Below are 18375 nucleotides of genomic sequence, written 5' to 3' on the forward strand. Positions count from 1 at the left end.
TAATGTATTCACATGTCTCCTAATGTGTTCACCTGCCTGGGCCCGCACCGATCTCCGAATGGTGGCTGCAGTCAGTTTTCGCGAGTCCCGCGAGAGCTGACTGCAGCCATTCGGAGATCGGCGCAAGCTAAGGCGGGAGCGCAGAGGGCTTGCTCCTGATCCCTGTGCTTCTGGCCTATGCGCCGCTGGCCGGGAAATACACTGGACCACCAGGTACGATGGTAGCGAGAGGGCGGGCAGGTGGGTTATAAAGATGCAGCAGTGGCCGATTTATTAAAAAAAAAAAAAAAAAAAAATGTGGCCGCAGTAGGGGGTGTTTAAAAGATGCGGCGGCAGTGGGCTTAATTTGTATCTTCGCTTCATAAGATGCACTTACATTTCCACCCCCTTTTTGGGGGTGGAAAAAGTGCGTCTTATGGAGCAAAAAATATGGTATGTGGAAATGCATTCAAATGGCCCAAAAATTTTTGTATAAACAATTATAAAGGAAAATAATATGATGGTGAACTATCTCAACAGAAACTAAATCAGTGAATGTGATGACAGAGATATACCATGTAGCCATGTGGAAGAGAGCAGCCGTGCATCAAAAATGTGTATATATTAGAAAGCTTTCCAGTGCAAAAGACGTGAATCTTGACAGTTGGGTTTCTTCCCTTCACCTGTGAGGATTGCAGAAGGCATCCTCTACATTTTTCAACTAGAGCTTGAGTGGAGAAAGGGTCCTTAGCTTCCCATCCTCCTGAATGGAACATTGCGGCTGCATCCTCTCGTAAAACAACCATTTCCTATGTGGAATCTTAATATTGTCCTACAGGCCCTGTGTAATGCCTCAAATGAACTCTTACAGAATGTGTCACTGATAGATGTTATGGTCAAGACAGTGACTATCCTAGTGACTATCATCCCAACGAGAAGGGTTTCAGAGCTTCAGGCTTTATAATGCAGGGAAGCTTTCCTCAGATTTATGAAGATTTATCTCTACCCACTGTACCTTCCTTTCTACCAAAAGTGGTCTCGGTCTTCCAGGTAAATCAGGCTTCTGGACTTGAAGAGAGTTCTTCTCCATTATCTCAAGGTGACGAATAAATTTCATCTTTTTTTGTGTTAACCAACCTTAGTAGATGGGGAAAGCCTGCCTCACAAGCATCCATTTCCAGATGGATTTGCATGGCTATTTTGTCTGCGTACATTAGCTATAGTAAACAACCGCTGATTTATTTGAAAGCTCATTCCTCCAGAGGTGTGGCCTCTTCATGGTTAGAATCCCGGGCAATTGTACCCTAGGAAATTTGTAGGACAGCTACATGGTCCACCCTCCATACTTTTTACAAAGTTTTACAGAATGGACGTGGCAGCACAACTGGCCACCACTTTTGGGTCCTTAGTGCTTGCAGCAGGCTCATCTGCCTCGCCCTAGACTCAGTTGCCAGTTGTCTAAGATGTGTTGAATTTTACATATTGGTACTAGTCTCAAGTTTTTAGACAACTGGCAACGGGTGACTTCAAAACTTTTCGAAAAGAAATCAAAACCCTACTTTTCAAAAAATTTATCCAGATATCTTAACCCAACCCTTCCCCCTCCTCCTAGATAAATTCTCCCCCAAAACCTCCACTTAAATAATCTCTTCCTCCCCAAAACACCAACCAAGTATTCAGATCCCTGAAATGTTACTTAATCTTATTTGTACTCTAACTGAATCTATTTGTTATATCACACAGTAACGTACAGTCAATTTAATATCCAATTTGCAAGTTCTTCCAGAATTAATCCAGGTACCTCTCCTCCCTTGTAACCAAAAAAACCCCCAAAAAACCCCAAAACTGTTGTAACTTCATTGGAAATGTCCAGTTAGCTCTTTTGTAATCCGCCTTGAACTGCAAGGTATAGGCGGAATAGAAGTCCCTAATGTAATGTAATGAATTCACTGATTTAAAAAAACTCCAGAACTTGCTTTTGGATTTCAATGAACTACTGTTAAATGACATCATTTGTCCCAGCCCCAGCCCCATCCCCGTGTCATTCTCTACTTTATACACTCCTTGTTATTTCTCCTTCTTATGGGTTATCCATTGCTTTGGTACGAACTGAGGATCTGAGGCACTGCCCAGTGACAAAGGAGGTGGAGTTGAAAAATGTAGATTATGCCTTCTGCAATCCTTGTGGAAGAAGGGAAGAAACCTACTTGTTAAGACTCACGACTCTTTCTAAGAAGATTATCGAGGTAAGAACCTGGTCTTTCCATTCCTGAAATGGATTGTGTAATTGATCAGAAAGGAAATTATGTGACTGATAGTATGACAACATAATTCTTATGCAATGGTGAACTTATATCATCCAAAATAGTATCTGCTGTGGAGAGAGGTGTGAGATAAAGTAAGAGTGCATTTCAGAAAGCCTAGATGGTTTATAAACACGCCATGGGGATTTTTTTTTTTTTTTTTCTAATTTTTTCTGTCACACCACACTTTGCCCTCTAAGCTTCTCTTGAAAGCTTGAAAAATCTATGGGGATGTCTTGTTTGGTTGCTGGAATCATCAGTCTGGCAGAGATGGTGTTCTTTCCTAGAAGAAGAGAAGGATGCAGTCTTCATTGTTCACTGGCACTCCTAGTAGCTATATAGAGGCACTTCATTTTTGAGAAGATACCTCCCATTTTAAATACAGGGGAAGCACTGGCAATGTCATCTTAAAAAGGGAGAAGTACAAAAGTATGGCTATAGAATTGTTCTCTGTTCCTTATTCAGTTTACATAATTGAGACATTAGGTTTTCTGGGGGTTTCTTTTTTGCTCTAGTAGCTTCCTTTTGCTTCTTTTCTATTTCAATACTCATGAATTTCCCTTGGTTTTTATAAAATCTCATTTTATCTAGCTCAGCTGTTTTGATGGTCATAATTCTCTCTTGAACATACCCTAAGCCTGGCCATCAGATGTTACTGTTGAGTAATAGTTGCAACCTATCAGCTCAGAGGCTGTAAATGTTTTTGCAGCATCACTAGGCTTTAGAATCAAGTTTGGATATTCTGCAAGTTAGTACTCAGCGTTGCCTTTAGGAAGGCCTCCAGTATTACATATTTAAATGTTCATTGTGTTGGTATACATTTAAAAGTGCCTACTATTTATTTTCCTTTTTGCAGGGATTTTATGATAAAGTTCTAGAAGATTGTGATATAGCTTTAAGATTAAATGACAATAATTTCAGAGCTCTCTATCGGAAATCCAAAGCTTTATGTGAACTAGGAAGGCACAAGGAAGCTTATGATGCAGTAGCAAAGTGTTCTTTGGCTGCTCCACAGGTGAGAGATCTTTCTGTGTTCTCATGATATAACTAATCTTCATCATCTGTCCCTGCATAAACAAATATTTAGTCCACAGCCATACCCTGGAAATTACAATTTTGTCTTTAGTATGAAAGAGTTAAACCTGACATTTTAGGTACATGGTTATTCAATAAAAAACATGTATTGGGTGCTATGTTCCCTCTAAGCAGAGCACATGAGCAATCGCTCATACATTCTAGGAGTATTGCTCACAGATTTTACATGTTTGCTTACAAAAATACTTGCAAAACACCTGGCCAATCCTTAGAGGGAGCATTGGTTAAATACGGAAATTAAAATAGGAGTAGATTTGTTATATCACAGGCACCATTCATATTGCCAGAGTGGCAAATGTACATAATTGAGTATTGATCAAGCAAAAAGCAAATGAATTTCTAATGTTTACTACAAACAATATAATTTTGAAATGGGTGTCAGTGTATTTTGGTCACAAGTATTTTGACTTCATGAACAATTTGTCCATGGTTTGTTTTTAAAATTCACTGTCATGCATACTAGGGTAAAGTGTCATTTTGGCTACTTGCTATTATTATGTTGCTATTAGAGGAAAAATAAAACCAAATTTTTTTGTGGTTTCCTTTGGATGATTGTGTGATAAAATAACTTCAAGATTTAGCTAAGAAATTGGAGTTTAATATGTTAAGAGCAAAGGTAATAGCCTCTTTTTTGTGGTTTCCTTAGGATGAGAGCGTGATAAAATTAACTCAAGATTTAGCTAAGAAATTGGGATTAAAAATTCGTAAAGCTTATGTCAGAGCAAAGGTAAGGGAACTTTTTGATTTCTGAAGAGATTGTTCTTGACTCATGAGCATATTTATAGGTTTAGTGATTTATTTATTGTTCTGGTAAATGTCTTTCAGCCTCCTTTAAACCCAGCTCCTGGTGAAGTAGTAACAAAGGTAAGCATTGCTTTACTCTTGCATGCTATGTAAATTAGAATGTAATATATATATATATATATATATATATATATATATATATATATAGCTACAGAAAAGTCTACCAAGAGACACTGGTGACAATTCAGATTATAAATTGCATGTTAGAATAGTTTATGAATGTTATTAAAAGTATCTATAAATGGAAATTTTGGCAGTCAACATAGCTTTGAGCACAGTACATTTTAAAATGAATGATTAAATTTAATATAAAACTTAAGATTCGCCTTTACAGAAATAAAAATGCAGCACAAAGAAAGGTACAATAAATAAACTTCTTCAACAAAATACAATTGATTAAAATATATGAACATATAACCACAGAATTTCTTAAATAATACAATGAAACATCATTAACAATAACATCTAATTTTCTGTCATCCCTCCAGACCGGCATAGACAAATAGGTTTATGCTCTTCTACCAGTAGGTGGAGACTGAGAACAGATGATTTCAGAGATAGGTATAAGTGGGCTGTGCAGTCCCCCTGAATCTAGTCTGTTCTCATTCTCTAGCAGGCAAAGGTGCTAAGTTTGTTATGTCCTAGGCTGTGCTGTCTGTTTTGAGAATTTTAGGGAAATTAGTGAAGTGGAATTTTTCCTTTCTCATCTCTGTTCTAACTTTAATAATTAGCTGGATGGAAGTAGGGGCCTTTGAGGGTCTCCATTAGCCTCGGTGGTGCTATACCTCAGTGGTGCTACACTCAGGTGGCCGAGTCCCTACTTTCCTTTCCCCCACCTCTCTCTTTCTTTAGAGGTGCCTCAGCTGCTTTGCTCTTTGCCTTAGTGCTTAGACAGCAGCTTGAAGAACCTGGGAAGTCTGCCAATTACATGAAAAAAAAATTCTATAGATAATAATATATATATATATTTTTAAAATTCTTTATTTAGTTTTAACTCTTGCAACAAGTGTACAATATTCAATCAGATAATTCGTACAAATCACTTGACATTCTAACAATTTTTCAAAGGTGTTTTGATTGGGAGGGCTTCTATGTGCATTATGTGAAATAATGTGTTTCATTGAATGTATATTTATGAATTAATAGGATAAAATGGTTAAAAGAATAAAAATTTTCATGATAAAATAGCTTCTTGGCAATATGATGTGTTAATTAAGTTGGAGCTATTATTTTAAAAGTAGTTAATCCTGAGTAGTGATTTGTTTAGTTCTCATTCATTAATGATATCTGGAAAACTTAACCATTGGTGGTGACTAGGTATTTAAATTGGGCAGCTTCAATAAAACTGAAGGTGTCGTAGGCTCTTTAGCTCATGCTAATGGTGACTAAAATGTAACTTTTTACTTTTTGTAGTGTGCAATTTCTTCAGCAGAAGACATTGAACCAAGTGAGTGCTTCAAAACTACTATTCTTTAGTGCTTTAGTTTGTGGTCTGTATTCAGTCTCCCTGTGGAACTTTTAGACCTGTGACTGTTTCAACTCACGAGCTTGCAAGCCAGCTTTCAAAGGGAAATTCCATGCAGAGTTTGCATTTGAAATCCATGTTAGGTTGATGTTATGGAGAGTATTTACCCAGCTTAGTTTGCATGTGAATGAAATCCCTGTTTGTTTTATGTGGCTGTGACCCTAGTCTTCTGCCTGTTTTGTCGTACTGGGAACAGCGTATTTCTAGTGAAATAGTAACATCAGTCTTGAACGATTTGGGTTTTGCCCTCCTTAACTGCGAGGTGTTGTAGAGAGCCTTATTTTCTTATGCTCCACCTCTCATCTCTTTGAGCTGTGCTGTACCTCTTCAGTCTTTCTCTCTACATGTGAGGTTGTAGAAGCCAGTCTGTTCTGCTCATGTTTCTTTTATTTTTCCGTCAAGTTTCTTTGATTCAATTGCGAGGCTTTTGGCGCTGCAGAGTCTCCCGCTTGTCCGGGACATCTCTGACTATGAGAAGCTAGATGCTCAAGGGAGAGGTCTGTAACCCGCAGGAACATGTTTTGCAGGATTCCTGTGTGACCAGCCTGCACTTACAGTTCAGAAGCTCAGGGACTGTTCCCTTATGAGCAGCTCGTCCCAGGTTTCATCCACAGTGGGCACAAGCTGTGCAGTCCCCATGGCGGTATTTAACTTGGACCAGGGGCCGAATGGTTTCCTCCCTGTACAGCATCACTCGGATCCCAGTGAGGGTCTGAAAATCCGACCCATAAGGGGTCTGGATGGCAGTCTGAAGAAACAGACCATTTGGATGGATTCATTCTAGTCTGAGGCAGTAGTTTTCCCATACCTCTGGCTAGAGGTTTTCCTAAGGCAACTCCTAGCAAAAGCATGGGAAAAATCAGAGGGGGGTCCTCTAGAAATGAGTTTTGGGGATTTCTGAGGCTAGAGATGGGGTCCCCCCACCTCCAATTCCCCCTGCCCTGAAGTTTTTGTGTCTGTTTTGCCTCTACAGGCTGTTTTAGGCAGCAAAATCACTGTTGCTTTGGCCATCTTGGATTTCTCGTTTTTGTTTTAAAAGCCTCCATCTGCCTCATAACATCTCATTTTAACTTAAAATGGGTCTAGATCAGGGGTCTCAAAGTCCCTCCTTGAGGGCCGCAATCCAGGCGGATCCTCAGGATTTCCCTAATGAATATGCATGAGATCTATGTACATGCACTGCTTTCAATGCATATTCATTGGGGAAGTCCTGAAAACCCGACTGGATTGCGGCCTTCAAGGAGGGACTTTGAGATCCCTGGTCTAGATGGACTCCTCAGACAATGATATTTTGGATTCCTGCCCAAATTGTGGTGGATGCCTGGCTGATGATAGTCCTTGTTCCACGTGTTGTGTGGCATGTGAGGGAGGAGAGGGCATAGGATGAAATTAACATTTGATAGGCTCAGGAGTAATGTAAGAAAATACTTCTATACAGAAAAGGTGGTAGATGAATGGAATAGTCTGAATTCAAGATAGCATGAGACAGGCATGTGGGATCTCTTAGGAAGAGGAGAGATAGTGGATGGGCAGACTGGATGAGCCATTTGGCCTTTATCTGCCGTCATGTTTCTGTGTTTCTAACCCCTCTGGTGCAGTGGGAGCCCAGATGGTGTTTTCTGAGACATAAATCCAGGCTGGAGCCAGAAAAGGGGGAATTTGCATCCCCAGTGTAATGCAGCTGCGTTATGGTGGGCAAATATCAGTGGGAGCTCCAGGAACCTCTAGGCAACCTGGGCAAGGTTTTGCTCCCAAACTCATCCACATGGTGTATGAGGCATTTCTAAGTTACAGAGGTCCAGCTAGCCTCTTGGGTGTCACTGTTGCAGTGGCATCAAAGTCTGTCACCTGGAAAGCCATGCTGCCACCATCTTGTGTATGTCCAAAAAATGATTGCTGGGTATTTGTTTGTTCTTGATGATTTCATGCCTGACACACCAATGTCCATACATTCAATGGAGCTCAAAATGTGACTCATTGGAGAAGGCAACCCTCTGCCAGTCAGTGCAAGTTCAATGTCGGTACTCCTGTGCAAATTGCAGCCGTTTTTATGATGAACCCTTGTGAGCACGGGTGCAGTCATCAGCGTCTGCTCTGGAGCCCCATTCACAATAGTGCTCGGTGTACAGTCATTTTGTACACATACATGTAAACCCCCTGGTTCATTTAAATGACGAATTGCTCCACGGTAGCATGCCGATCGGCCCGCACCAACCTGTGCAGCCAACATTCACCTCTCACCTCGATGGCTCATGCTGCTCCACAGTTACCATGTTGGGTTGTTAAAAAGATTCCATTCATTTACTCAAGGTATACTTTAACCACAGCAGCCCATGAACAGTTCACAAACTCTGCCGTTTCCAAAATGCTGCCACCCTTGGCCCAGTAGCCGATTATCATACCTTTTTCCATGTCTGATAAATTGTGCTTTTTTTTCCCATGACAGCCATGGTTGCTATATAGGCAACTTGCTGACATCCCACCTTATATGCCCACAAAGTCTATGTACGACACATGCATTCATCCACTGGTGATGCGTTCCTGACTTTAGAGGTAGGCGGTGGTCATAATAATGTGACTTGACCGTGTATGTTGCTAATTATCAGCAGTCCTTATTTTTGTATAGCCTTTTTTTTTAGTAACATAGGTATTTTTATTGGAAGAAGACCTAATGCTTTTGTACAATTTGCAAACTGCTTTCATTTGGGCCAATATTGAGGGATTTTTGGCTGCTGATAAATATTTAAGGTGCAATATTTAAAGGACTTATGCTCCTTACTTTCAGAGTTATGCTCATGAATTAGCCTCTTTGAAAATTTATTAAGACAGAGTGCAGAAGTTTACAAGCAAAATTACACTAAACTCCTCAATGTAGTTGATAGCAGCAGAGTGGATTTATGATAAGGAATAAAAGTTAGGACATTGACACTGATTTTCTGCAGTAGGCTCATCAATCTAGGTCACTGGTCGGCAAACCATGGCTCACGAGCCGCGTGCGGCTCTTTAGCCACTTGTGTGCAGCTCTGCTAGAGAATGACACGGTGACTGACCTTGTCTCCCGCAGTTAAGGGAGGGAATGCGCACGGTCACCAATCGGGCATCTCCTCCCCCCCCTTACCTTACCATGGCGATTTTTTTTTTTTCTTTTTTGTCTTCCAATTGCCTGAGTCGGCTTTCATCAAGTCGCGTGTGGCTGCTGAAACTTCTCCTCGGACGCAACCGGAAACAGGAAGTTGCATCAGAGGAGAAGTTTCGGCAGCCACACTTGACTTGATGAAAACCGGCTCGGGCAGCTGGAAGACAAAAAAAGAAAATTGCCATGAAGGTAAAGGGGAGCTGCTGAAAGACATCTAGTAATCCTTGCAGGCTTGACTGTGCAGATTTCACCATTTTTCTATATCACCCGACTATCCATCCTAGTCCTATGCATCTATTGTATTTTTACTTAGCGTTCAGGAAACCCTGCAGCCCTGGTATGCTTGTGGAAAGAGGAAAGGAGGAGCAACATCAGTCCCGCTGCCAAACATGCAGAGAAACTGCTAACCCCTCCTTTCATATTGGACAATATTTCCCGCCCATCATACTGATTGGCTGCTTTTAAATGACATTTTCCATATTTGGTTTTATTTAATGTTAGTAGCTAGTTTGAACTGACTCCTAAAAACATGGTTCTTGAAAAGAAATTTGGATCTCAAAAGAAATCTTAATCATCGTGCTACTGATCTTTGGCTTTTTTGTCTAATGAGTTTGCTGACCATTGATCTAGGTGAATGAATGGCAGGCTTAAATTTATAAGTACAATTTTTAAGCTAAATTAAAATGAATTTTCAGCTGAAAATAGGGTGCTAATTTAGGAGCATAAATTTTGGAACTCAGCTGTTTTTTTAATATCTAGTCCCTGTCTGTAGATTTTCTGCAGCACATCTGTATAATGCCATTGAAAATTCATCTAATTGCCATAGCACTATACAGGTAGCATCAGGGTATAGTTGGGGCAGAGATAATGGCAAAATTCAGCTACTCTTCTAATACATAGAAACACAGAAAATGAAGACAGATAAAGACATTATCCCAGGACAAGCAGACAGCATATATGCTCCACATGTGGGTGATGTCATCTACGGAGCCCCGATGCGGACAGCTTTTCAAGCAAACTTGATTGAAGATCTCAAGTTTGCTGGTGCTGCACCACGCATGTGTGTGCCTTCCTGCTCCACTAGAGGGCACATCCCCTCCTCGTGGTCTTCAGTTCTTAGTTTTCCGCGGAGCCAGAAAGCCCTGTCGTTTTTCTCTCCATGTCTAAGTGCCTTTCTTGCACCGCGACTTCTTTGTTTTCTTGCGGGAGTCGCTGTGCTCCTTTTTTCTCATTGTTTGCGAAGTTTCGTGTGTTTTTTTGACTTCGGTTTGGCATCCGGATGCTCCCGGGTTGCCGTGGCCGTTTGGTCTCGATTGGCCGCGGCCTGTTTTTCACTTATGTCCCGGCCTCTTACCGGGTTTAAAAAGTGCTCGCAGTGCGGTCGGCTGCTGTCTCTTACCGATCCGCACCGCTGGTGCATTTTGTGCCTGGGGGCTGATCATCCGACTAACTCTTGCCCCAGGTGTGCCACTTTTCAATCGCGTGCCCTGCGTCGTTGTCGGGCCCGCATGGCTGAACTTTTTGTGGTGGAGCCGTCCCTGGTTTCGGCTCCGGTCTCGGCCTCGACCTTGGCCCCGGCCTGGACGTCGGCCTCGAAGACCTCTGCCCCGAGTAAGCTGACCTCGGCCTCGAAGGGATCAACTTCAGCCTCAAAGACCTCGGCTCCGGGTAAGTCCCCTCTTCCTCTTCAGGATCAGCGCTGGCTGCTGGTGGAATCTTCTCTGAAAAAGATTCATCCCTCCAGGGTCTCCGCGGCGGTCCCACCTGAGTGGGAGGGGAGGACGATGGATAACTTTGGCAGACGTCTCTACCAAAACTCCATGATGGCTAAATGGGTCTTAAATTATAATTTTACGTTCACCTCGTATCTTAAGGTCCTGGTCAAGTCCTTGCCCGCTTTTCAGGGTGACTTGCCCGTCTCACGCCACGTGGAGTTTGGGCTGTAGGTGGACTCTCTTTTGAAGCTTCGTCTGCACATGTTCCATGTGGCTTACGATGCGTTCGAGCTTTCCTCTCGGGTCTCCGCTTTTGCGGTAGCCATCCGCTGCTTGACTTGGCTCCGCATCGTCGATATGGACCCCAATCTTCAGGATCGCTTGGCCAATCTTCCCTGTTTGGGGAATGAACTCTTTGATGAGTCAATCGAGGCGGCCACTAAGCGCCTCTCGGAGCACGAGCATTCCTTTGCATCTTTGGTGCGGCCCAAGCCGAAGCCCACTCCTCCTAAGGCTTATCGGCTGCCGCCCCAGCGGTACCCGCAGAAGTCCACCCCTGCCTTCTCTCGTCCGCCAACAGCAGCAGCGGGCTCCTCCGAAACCTCAGACCCTGGCTGTGTCTAAGCTCGCGCCGTCCTTTTGACTAGCTGGGGGCAGGGCCTTGACGCTTGCCCCTCTTCCTATCGGGGGCCGTCTTCTACCACAACTGGGCCTACATTACCTCGGATGCTTGGGTCCTCACCATGGTCAGAGAGGGGTACTCGTTGAACTTCCGGGAATTGCCTCCAGACAGTCCTCCTGTCATGTCTCTTTTGAATCGGGCGCAGCTTCCCTTGCTCCTTCTGGAGGCTCGGGCACTTCTTCGTCTTCGGGCGGTGGAGGAGGTTCTCCCTTGTCAGTGGGGGCAGGGATTTTACTCCAGGTACTTCCTGGTCCCCAAAAAGACTGAGGACCTACATCCTATCCTGGACCTCCGGAAGCTGAACAAGTTCCTGGTTCGGGAAAAGTTCAGGATGCTTTCTCTCCCTGTTTTGTACCCGTTGCTGGACGAGGGGGACTGGTTGTGTTCCCTCGATCTGAAGGAGGCCAATACTCATGTGCCAATTCATCCGGCTTGTTGCCGGTTCCTTCGCTTTCAGGTCGGGGCCTGCATCTGCAGTACAGGGTTCTCCCGTTCGGGCTGGCTTCCTCCCCGTGAGTCTTCACGAAATGCCTCGTGGTGGTGGCGGCAGCTCTGTGGTCGAGGGGCCTTCAGGTCTTTCCGTACCTCGATGACTGGTTGATCAAAGCCTCGACGGAGGAGGGGGTTATTTCAGCGACCCGTCAGACTATTACCTTCCTTCAGAGTCTTGGGTTTGAGGTGAACTTTCCAAAGTCTCAGTTGTGCCTCTCTCAGTCCCTCCAATTTATCGGGGCCGTGCTGGACACGGTTCGCCTCCGGTCATTCGTACCTCCTCGGCAGGCCACGCTCGTGCGGCTGAGCCAGCAGGTTTCCCTGCGGTCCTGACTAAGAACCTGGTGATTCCAGCAGCGTGTGTAGCAGTCTTCACACGCTGCTTCGGGCTCTTCTACTGCCCTGATTTGCTCTGCCCAGTGACTCATTCCCACGTAGTAGTACCTCAAGACAAGACACCTCTTGATGAAAATGATTCCCGTCGTCCCCGTTCCCGTGCGGCTCTCTACCTCAGATGTCACTTCCTGGCCCCACAAACCAGAAGTGTGCATGTCACACCGTTTGCATGCCTACATCTGAGGGTCCCTCAGTGGACTCTGGCCTCTCAGTGGTGGCAGGATCAGGATCCCGCTTCTCACCTCATTGCGGTGACTCCCTCCTTGAAATGCGTGCTCCGTTGGTGGTCCAGCTCTTTCCAGAGGATTGCTCTTTCTCGCTCCGCAGCATCACAAGGTCCTGACGACGGACTCCTTGGCGTATGCTTGGGGGGCACATCTCGACGGTCTGCGTATGCAGGGCCTTTGGTCGAGTGCGGACCGTCGTTGCCACATCAACTTGTTGGAGCTTTGGGCCATTTACAATGCGATGGTGGCCTTCCGCCCTTTGCTTCAGGTTCGAGTGGTCCTAGTGCGCACGGACAACCAGGTGGCGATGTATTACATCAACAAACAGGGGGGTACGGGTTCCCTGTCTCTTTGCAAGGAGGCTCTGCGCCTTTGGAATTGGGCGTTCCTCCACAGCATCTTTCTTCGGGCGATTTACATTCAGGGCGAGCACAACTGCTTGGCGGACAAGTTAAGCCGCCTCTTGCAGCCGTACGAATGGTCTCTCCATTCCCAGACTCTGCGTCAGGTGTTTCTTCGGTGGGGGACTCCGCAGATAGATCTCTTCGCCTCGCCCCTCAATCACAAGTTGCCTCTTTTCTGCTCCAGGGTGTTCTCCCCGGAGCGTCTCAAGGCCGATGCGTTCCTGTTGGATTGGACGGGCAGGTTCCTGTATGCGTTTCCTCCCTTTCCGTTGATTCTGAGGACGCTTGTCCATCTCAAGTCTGTCCGCGCCACCATGATTCTGATCGCTCCTCGGTGGCCTCGGCAGCCGTGGTTTTCCCTGCTTCTTCAACTCAGTGTCAGGGATCCTCTGCTTCTGCCTGTGTTTCCTTCTCTGCTGTCTCAGAGTCAGGGTTTGCTGTTGCATCCCAATCTGCAGTCTCTACATCTGACGGCTTGGTTCCTTTCCACCTGACTCCTTCCCTTGAGTTATCCCAGTCGGTGAGGGCTGTTCTGGAAGCTTCTCTGAAAGCTTCTACTAGGCAGTGTTATGCCCAGAAGTGGACTAGATTCGCCACATGGTGTGCTTTGAATCAGGTGTAACCTTTGTCTGCTTCTTTATCTTCGGTTCTGGATTATTTGCTTCATTTGTCTCGGTCTGGCCTCAAGACCAATTCTGTTTGTGTCCATCTTAGTGCGATTGCCGCCTTCCATCGGCAGCTTGATGGAAAGTCGCTGACTGTCCACCCCTTGAATGTCCATCCTCCTCTCAAGCCTCCCCCTGTGGTTTGGGATCTCAATGTGGTTCTCGCTCAATTGCTGAAACCCCCCTTTGAGCCCATGGATAAAACTCATCTGAAGTTCCTTACTTGGAAGGTGATCTTCCTGCTTGCCCTCACGTCTGCTCGCAGGGTTAGTGAGCTGCAGGCTTTGGTTGCGGACCTACCTTTTACTGTTTTTCATCATGACAAGGTGGTCCTGCGCACTCATCCCAAGTTCTTGCCTAAGGCGGTGTCAGATTTTCACCTTAATCGGTCTATTGTTCTTGCGATATTTTTTCCTAAACCCCATTCTCATCCTGGTGAGGTGGCGCTTCATACTCTTGACCATAAGAGGGCGTTGGCGTTCTATCTCCAACGCACTCGGTCTCATCGGAAGGTTCCTCAATTGTTCTTGTCTTTTAATCCTAATCGGCTGGAACGTCCTGTTTCCAAGCGCACCTTGTCCAACTGGTTGGCTGCTTGTATTTCCTTCTGCTACGCTCAGGCTGGTCTCTCACTGCATGGTCACGGGACATAAGGTCCGAGCGATGGCGGCTTCTGTCGCTTTCCTCAGGTCCACGCCAATTGAGGAGATCTGCAAGGCTACCATTTGGTCTTCGGTTCATACCTTCACCTCTCACTACTGTCTGGATTCTTTGTCCAGGAGCAACAGCCGGTTTGGCCAGTCGGTTTTGCATAATCTGTTTTCCTAATTTGCCAACTTCCTCCGTCCATTTAGCTTGGAGATCACCCACATGTAAAGAATATGCTGCCTGCTTGTCCTGGGATAAAGCACAGTTACTTACCGTAACAGGTGTTATCCAGGGACAGCAGGCAGATATTTTCGCAACCCTCCCACCTCCCCGGGTTGGCTTCTTTGCTAGCTATCTGAACTGAAGACCATGAGGAGGGGATGCGCCCTCTAGTGGAGCAGGAAGGCACACACATGCATGGTGCAGCACCAGCAAACTTGAAATCTTCAATCAAGTTTGCTTGAAAACCTTTCCGCGTCGGGGCTCCATGGATGACGTCACCCACATGTAGAGAATATCTGCCTGCTCTCCCTGGATAACACCTGTTACAGTAAGTAACTGTACTATATGACCCATTTAGTCTGCCTAGCCACATCATCTGCTAGTCCTTCCTCTGCCTTAGGGCTCCTTTTACAAAGGTGTGTTAGGGCCTTAATGCGCAGAATAGCGCGCGCTAAAATGCCACACGCGATAACCGCTACCACCTCCTCTTGAGCAGATGGTAGTTTTTCAGGTAGCGCACCTTTGTAAAAGGAGCCCTTAGAGATCCAATGTACTTGTCTCTACCACCTCCACAGGGTGGCCATTCTATACATTCAAACACAATAATACAGGTTCCACATGCAATTGACTTATGCTTTATACGAGGGAAAGACCTCAGAAGCCTGCACCATACATAGAAAAATCAATTCTAGCAATGGTTTGTTCAGCAGGACAGGTTTTCTATCATAGGTCATAAAACCCTTACAGCCACCCGATTGACAAAACTTATTTTGCTAGTGTATTTAACACCTAACTCTTTCAATCGGTGAAGAATTAACAAAAAAAATGCACTTATCTGTTCAGAAATAAGAGCCCTCGCCCTATTATTGGCTTCTTCGGGGGACTTTTTGACAGTGCATTCAGTATAAACACACTCTCATCAAAAAATGGCGCCGGCGCCATTTTTTGATGAGAGTGTGTTTATACTGAATGCACTGTCAAAAAGTCCCCCGAAGAAGCCAATAATAGGGCGAGGGCTCTTATTTCTGAACAGATAAGTGCATTTTTTTTGTTAATTCTTCACCGATTGAAAGAGTTAGGTGTTAAATACACTAGCAAAATAAGTTTTGTCAATCGGGTGGCTGTGAGGGTTTTATGACCTATGATAGAAAACCTGTCCTGCTGAACAAACCATTGCTAGAATTGATTTTTCTATGTATGGTGCAGGCTTCTGAGGTCTTTCCCTCGTATAAAGCATAAGTCAATTGCATGTGGAACCTGTATTATTGTGTTTGATTTGGAGGAGGTTCTTATCCATTTTTTTGTTTGGAGTAGTAGCATTCTATACATTCACCACCCTTCCCATGAAAAAGTATTTTCTGAGGTTACTTCTAAGTCTATCCCCTTTCATCTTTATCTTATGCCCTCTCACTCCACAGTTGCCTTTCAATTAAGAGACTTGCCTCATGTGCATTTATGCCACATACAAGGTATTTAAACATTTCTATCATATCTCCCCTCTCCCACCTTTCTCCAAAGTATATGCATTTAGATCTTTAAATCTGTCCCCATATGCTTTATGATGAAGACCACTGACCATTTTAGTAGCCATCCTCTGAACCGACTCCATTCTGTTTATATCTTTTATGAAGGTGCAGTCTTCAGAATTGTACACAATATTCTAAATGAGGTCTCGCCAGAGTCTTATACAGGGGCATCATTACCTCCTTTTTCCCACTAGCCATTTTTCTCCCTGTGCACCTTGGCATCCTTCTAGCTTTCACCATCACCTTTTCAACCTGTTTGGCCACCTTAAGATCATCAGACATGATCACACCCAAGTCGCGCTCCTCATTCATGCACAAAACATCTTCACCCCCTAAACTGTACCGTTCCCTCTGGTTTTGCATGACAGTGCATTTCTTATTATTAAAAATTAGCTGCCAAATTTCAGACCATTCTTCAGTCTTCGCTAGGTCTTTCTTCATGCTGTTCACATCATCGGGGTGTCTATTGGAGATTTTGGTATCATCCATAGAGAGGCATAAAATGAAAGTACCATGAGAGTATCTTACTAAAGTTGCTTGTTTATATATCTGTGCAGGTCTTTGGTCCCCATTTTCTCCCCTTCTTGTGATTTGATTAGAGGTGGATGAGTTGTCTAATGGTAGAGCAGCAGGCTGAGAACCAGTGAAGCCAGGGCTCAAATCCCTCTGTGGCTTCTAGTGATCTTGAGCAAGTCACTTAACCCATTGCTTAAAATATAAAACTAGATTGTAGTCTCTCCAGAGGCATGAAAATACCTAGTGTACCAGAATGTAACTCACTTCGAGCTACATCTGCACGTAGGCATGAGCTAATTCCTAATCCCCTGCTTTTCCCCTTTCTTGTTAAGGTCATCACTGCTTTCATGCATACTGGAATGGCAGCAGATAGCCATTTGTCTTGCCTATTTTTTTTCTGGCAGGTATGTTTTTATTAGATTCTTGTTATACTGCCTTTCTTTGGTATCACTAAAGCAGTTTACATATTACATATAAGTATTTTACAAACAGTATAAAAGACACTTGCAGGGTTGAATTGTTCCTATATCAACATGTTTGTTTATAAAACAGTAGTTGAAAAGTTTTTATCATCATACCAAATGTTTTTCAGATTTACCACAACTCAGTCAGGAATCTGTTTCTACCATCTCTCCGTCATCACTGAGTCTTGCTTCTGAAGTGCTGAGTGAATCAATGCTTGTTCCCGTCTCATCTCTTTCTCCTGGCCTGTACTCCCTGGTGGAACAGGGTTCCTTCCCTTCTGCTGTGTCGCTCAATGGAACAGACCCATTTCCGGTGCCTGAAACCTGCTTGGATTATGGAGATGGAGATATACTGGGAGAAGAACTGGATGACTTGCTCGATTCTGTATCTGAGCCTGATGACTCTGCTCTAGTAAGCCTTATTTTATTTTTTAAATCTCATGCTTTTTGACAAGGCAAATGCTGATCATAATCAAGAAAAATGATTTATTATTTGAAAACATTTCCTCTCCACAATTATGCATTTATTTCAAGTTTGCAAGACTTATTGGTAAGTATGAGAACAAGAAAGACATGCATTGTAATATTCCAAATTAAGGAATATTTCTAAGATGGTATGATTGTGGGATATATGCTCACCAAAGAAACATGGAAGTACAAAATCTCATTGACCAAAATTACCACAACTTTCATCTAGCCTACCCAATCCACTTTCAATTACAATGCTATGGCTGTTCTCTTTTTTTTCAGTAATTCATAGCTGGGCTTATACAAGCTTTCTTGAATTCCAGTACTAATTTTCCTCCTTTATTACTGGGAGGCTGTTCTGTCCTATCATGTGTTTCCATAAACATTGAATTTTTATTTTTCTGTCCTTTGGCTGAAGTAGCTATCCAACTCCCCCTTTTATCGAGCTGTGCTAGAGGCTTTTAGCGTGGGCCAGTGAGGTAAATGCTCCGATGCTCATAGGGATTCTATGAGCGTTGTAACTTTTATTAAGTTGGCTTGTGCAAAAACCTCTAGCACAGCTTGATAAAAGGGGTCCTAAGATAATATAATCATATTTTCTTTTTACTGTGGCTCTTAATTAGAGAGCTGACAGCAGCAGTACCTAAATGCAACACTGCTTGAATATGGAGGATGATTTACTGATCTCACAGTAAGGTTCTTCAATAGGCATGATTAACCCACGGGTTTAAAGTGGGTTAAAACCACGGGCTTGCTAGGCTAGAAAAAAAAAAGGTCACAGCTCTTAGACGCATGCACAGACCATCTACAGATCAGAGGCGGGGGGAGGGGGGCATTCCTCTAATCGCCCTCATTTTAATATTTTTGTTTTGTAAATTGGTTGGGCCTGCATGGATCGGGCACACAAAGGAGGTTAAGTGAATCTAGCCCATAGTCTTTGTCTCCACCATCTCTATGTCTTTATATCTTTTTGAAGGTGCAGTCTCCAGAATTGTACACAATATTTTAAATGAGGTCTTACCTGAGTCTTATACAGGGCATTAATACCTCCTTTTTCCTGTTGACCATACCTCTTCCTATGCACCCTAGCATCCTTCTAGCTCTTGCC

The 18375-nt window shown here is 44.0% G+C and overlaps 1 protein-coding gene across 8 annotated transcripts in view; it reads left to right on the top strand.

Annotated features, from left to right (window-relative positions):
* ZC3H7A (zinc finger CCCH-type containing 7A) overlaps positions 1–18375 on the top strand; it is a 147270-nt gene that overhangs the window by 25317 nt on the left and 103578 nt on the right. For all 8 annotated transcript variants that reach the window (XR_004541114.1, XR_004541115.1, XR_004541116.1 and 5 more), the window contains exons 5-9: positions 3139–3297; positions 4024–4104; positions 4203–4241; positions 5595–5628; positions 16928–17211. Coding sequence is in view for 4 of the 8 variants with exons in the window: in XM_033963683.1 (XP_033819574.1) it covers positions 3139–3297; positions 4024–4104; positions 4203–4241; positions 5595–5628; positions 16928–17211 (597 nt within the window). In the remaining 4 variants the exon portion in view is untranslated. The remainder of the gene's footprint in view (positions 1–3138; positions 3298–4023; positions 4105–4202; positions 4242–5594; positions 5629–16927; positions 17212–18375) is intronic.

Source organism: Geotrypetes seraphini, chromosome 11 (assembly GCF_902459505.1).
Source record: "Geotrypetes seraphini chromosome 11, aGeoSer1.1, whole genome shotgun sequence".
Lineage (NCBI taxonomy): Eukaryota > Metazoa > Chordata > Amphibia > Gymnophiona > Dermophiidae > Geotrypetes > Geotrypetes seraphini.